Here is a 2,178-nt window from a genome sequence, read left to right as displayed (position 1 = left end):
GACTGGTCCATGATAAGGAGTCCTGGAGGTGCAGTGGATTATGCCTGGAGCTGCTAACCAGGAGGCTGGCAACTGAACTTTGTGGGAGATAATTAAGAAGGTCTGTTTCAGTCATCGGGAGAATATGCGAAACACGAACAGACAGTCTGCATGTGCAGGGTGGCAGAGAAGGCTTTACAAGAAAGGGATATGTGGGATGGCCTTTGCCTTGTCTGCCACAAACTGCTGTAGTCTCAGTTTGCTCACTAGCCACCATGGCCTTGCTCTTGTTCAAACTTCGTTCCCGTTCCTTCCAGCCTCAGAGCAACTGTGTGACTGTCTGGATACTTTTCACTAAATCCTGTCCTGACTGGCTCTTTTCTCACCTTTCAAGCTCTGTTCCAACACCACCTTTTGAGAGACACCTTTTCAGTCCACCTGAAGTGGGCCTTTCCTTTTTACACACTATTGTCATCATATGACTCTGATTCAGAGCGACCCTCTATGACAAGGTAAATCTTTAGAGAAGCAGATTGTCAAAGAAATCGGGTGGGTCTGAAACCCTGACCGTTGGTTAGCAGGTCAGCATTTAACCGCTGTAGCAGCAAGCCTCCTTTCATCACACCTTACCTTCCTTTGAAGCTGCCATCACTAACTGTATCTACATTCCTTCTACCAACCAGCCCCCCACCACTGGAAAGCAGAGATTCGATCTAGAACATCTTTTTCTTTAGTCAGACTCTGGCTCAGCGCAGTAGGTCCTGATCAGATGTTTGCTGCTGTGGTTAACCAATGGTGGAGAGCAGAGTGAGTTTGGAGGGAAAGTTGCAGTCATGCTGTTGGGAGCATGTCTATGGAGATGGGGCTCAAAACGTCAGCTGAGCTGGGGCTGCTGGGGGGGCTGAAGGCTTGGGGTTGTCGGACCGAGATTTGGGCCACCCCTGGCAAAAATGTAGGGTCGGTGAGTAGTCACAGACACAGTGTGGAGGCACGAAACCACTTAGAGACCAACTCCTGAGCTAACCCCCTTCCTTTAGGGAACAAATGCACCGGCTCTCCTCGAACCTACTACTTCTGCCCCACTCGGAGGCCCAAACGCGAACGTCGACTCTGCTGAAAAATCGCCACCACGGAGGAAGCCCTAGTGGCACCGAGAGTTAGCCGCTGGGCTGCTTAACCCCAAGGTGCGTGGTTCAAAGCCACCAGCCGCTCTCCAGGATAAAGTATCAGCCCGCTCCCGTAGCGATTACAGCCTCAGAAACCCTACGGAGCAGGTCTACTCCGCCCCGAAGATTCGCGACCGAAGCGCCGGCCGTGGGTTCGATTTTTGTTTGGGGGCAACCAAACTTAACGTCCGGGGCCCCTCGGGAGCAGGCAGGGTTTAAAGAAACGTCCACCCTCCGCCAGCCCTCACTGGGGGCCCCCGGAGGGGGCCCGCGCCCCGGCGGCCACTCACCACCCGGGAGCCGGCACTTCCCGCCCCAGCCCTCCCCGGGGCCGGAGCGGGCCCTCACTTACGCCTGTCTTCGGGCTATCAGCCGATGCATGGGAGTGGCCATGTTGGCGCAGCGCGGACGTGGCGCGCAGGATCCTGGGAAACTCCTCCGGGGGGCGGGGACTGGCCTCGGGCGGCGGGCGTGGGCGGAGCCAGGCTCTGCTCGACGGGCCGCGCGGGGCGGGGTCTGCGCCGTGTGGCTCCGGATTGGAGGGAGACGCGGAAGCAGGCTGGTAGGCCAACCGAGTTCGAAGGATGCACGTACGTACTGCGTGGATGAGTCAGGGGAGAGCGTCCCGGATCTAGCAACTGCACATACAAAGAGGAATGAAACCGTGTAATTTTCTCACCTGTGATCGTTAATCGAAAGAGTGATTTTAACAAGCCATTAAGGGCAAACGAATGTAACTTATTATTTTAATGTATTTCACGGCCATGTTTTAAGGACCAATGAGATTACATAAATAAAATGCGGACATTAAATGTGCTTCTCTGCTTGTAAGTGAGGAATTTAGGATATATGACTGAGATTTTTTTTAAAAATCATCTTAAAAAAAAATCATTTTATTGGGGCTCATACAACTCTCATCACAATCCATACACACACACATCAATTGTGTAAAGCACACATACATTCGTTGCCCCCATCATACTCAAAACTCTCGCTTTCTGCTTGGGCTCCTGGAATCAGCTCCGCATTTACC

At 53.1% G+C, this 2,178-nt stretch overlaps 1 protein-coding gene across 1 annotated transcript in view; it reads right to left on the bottom strand.

Moving 5' to 3' along the window:
* ZCCHC10 (zinc finger CCHC-type containing 10) overlaps window positions 1-1,535 on the bottom strand; it is a 20,864-nt gene extending 19,329 nt beyond the window's left edge. Inside the window, exon 1 of the mRNA XM_004696991.2 lies at window positions 1,498-1,535. Within this exon, the coding sequence (XP_004697048.2) occupies window positions 1,498-1,526 (29 nt within the window). The 5' untranslated portion in view covers window positions 1,527-1,535. The remainder of the gene's footprint in view (window positions 1-1,497) is intronic.
* Between the last annotated feature and the right edge of the window lie 643 nt (window positions 1,536-2,178).

Source organism: Echinops telfairi, unplaced genomic scaffold (genome assembly GCF_000313985.2).
Source record: "Echinops telfairi isolate 266 unplaced genomic scaffold, ASM31398v2 ScPeMD7_7469;HRSCAF=8507_1, whole genome shotgun sequence".
Classification (NCBI taxonomy): Eukaryota; Metazoa; Chordata; class Mammalia; order Afrosoricida; family Tenrecidae; genus Echinops; species Echinops telfairi.
The sequence above is the reverse complement of the archived record's forward strand: the minus strand, read 5'-3'. Positions and strand labels throughout refer to the sequence as shown.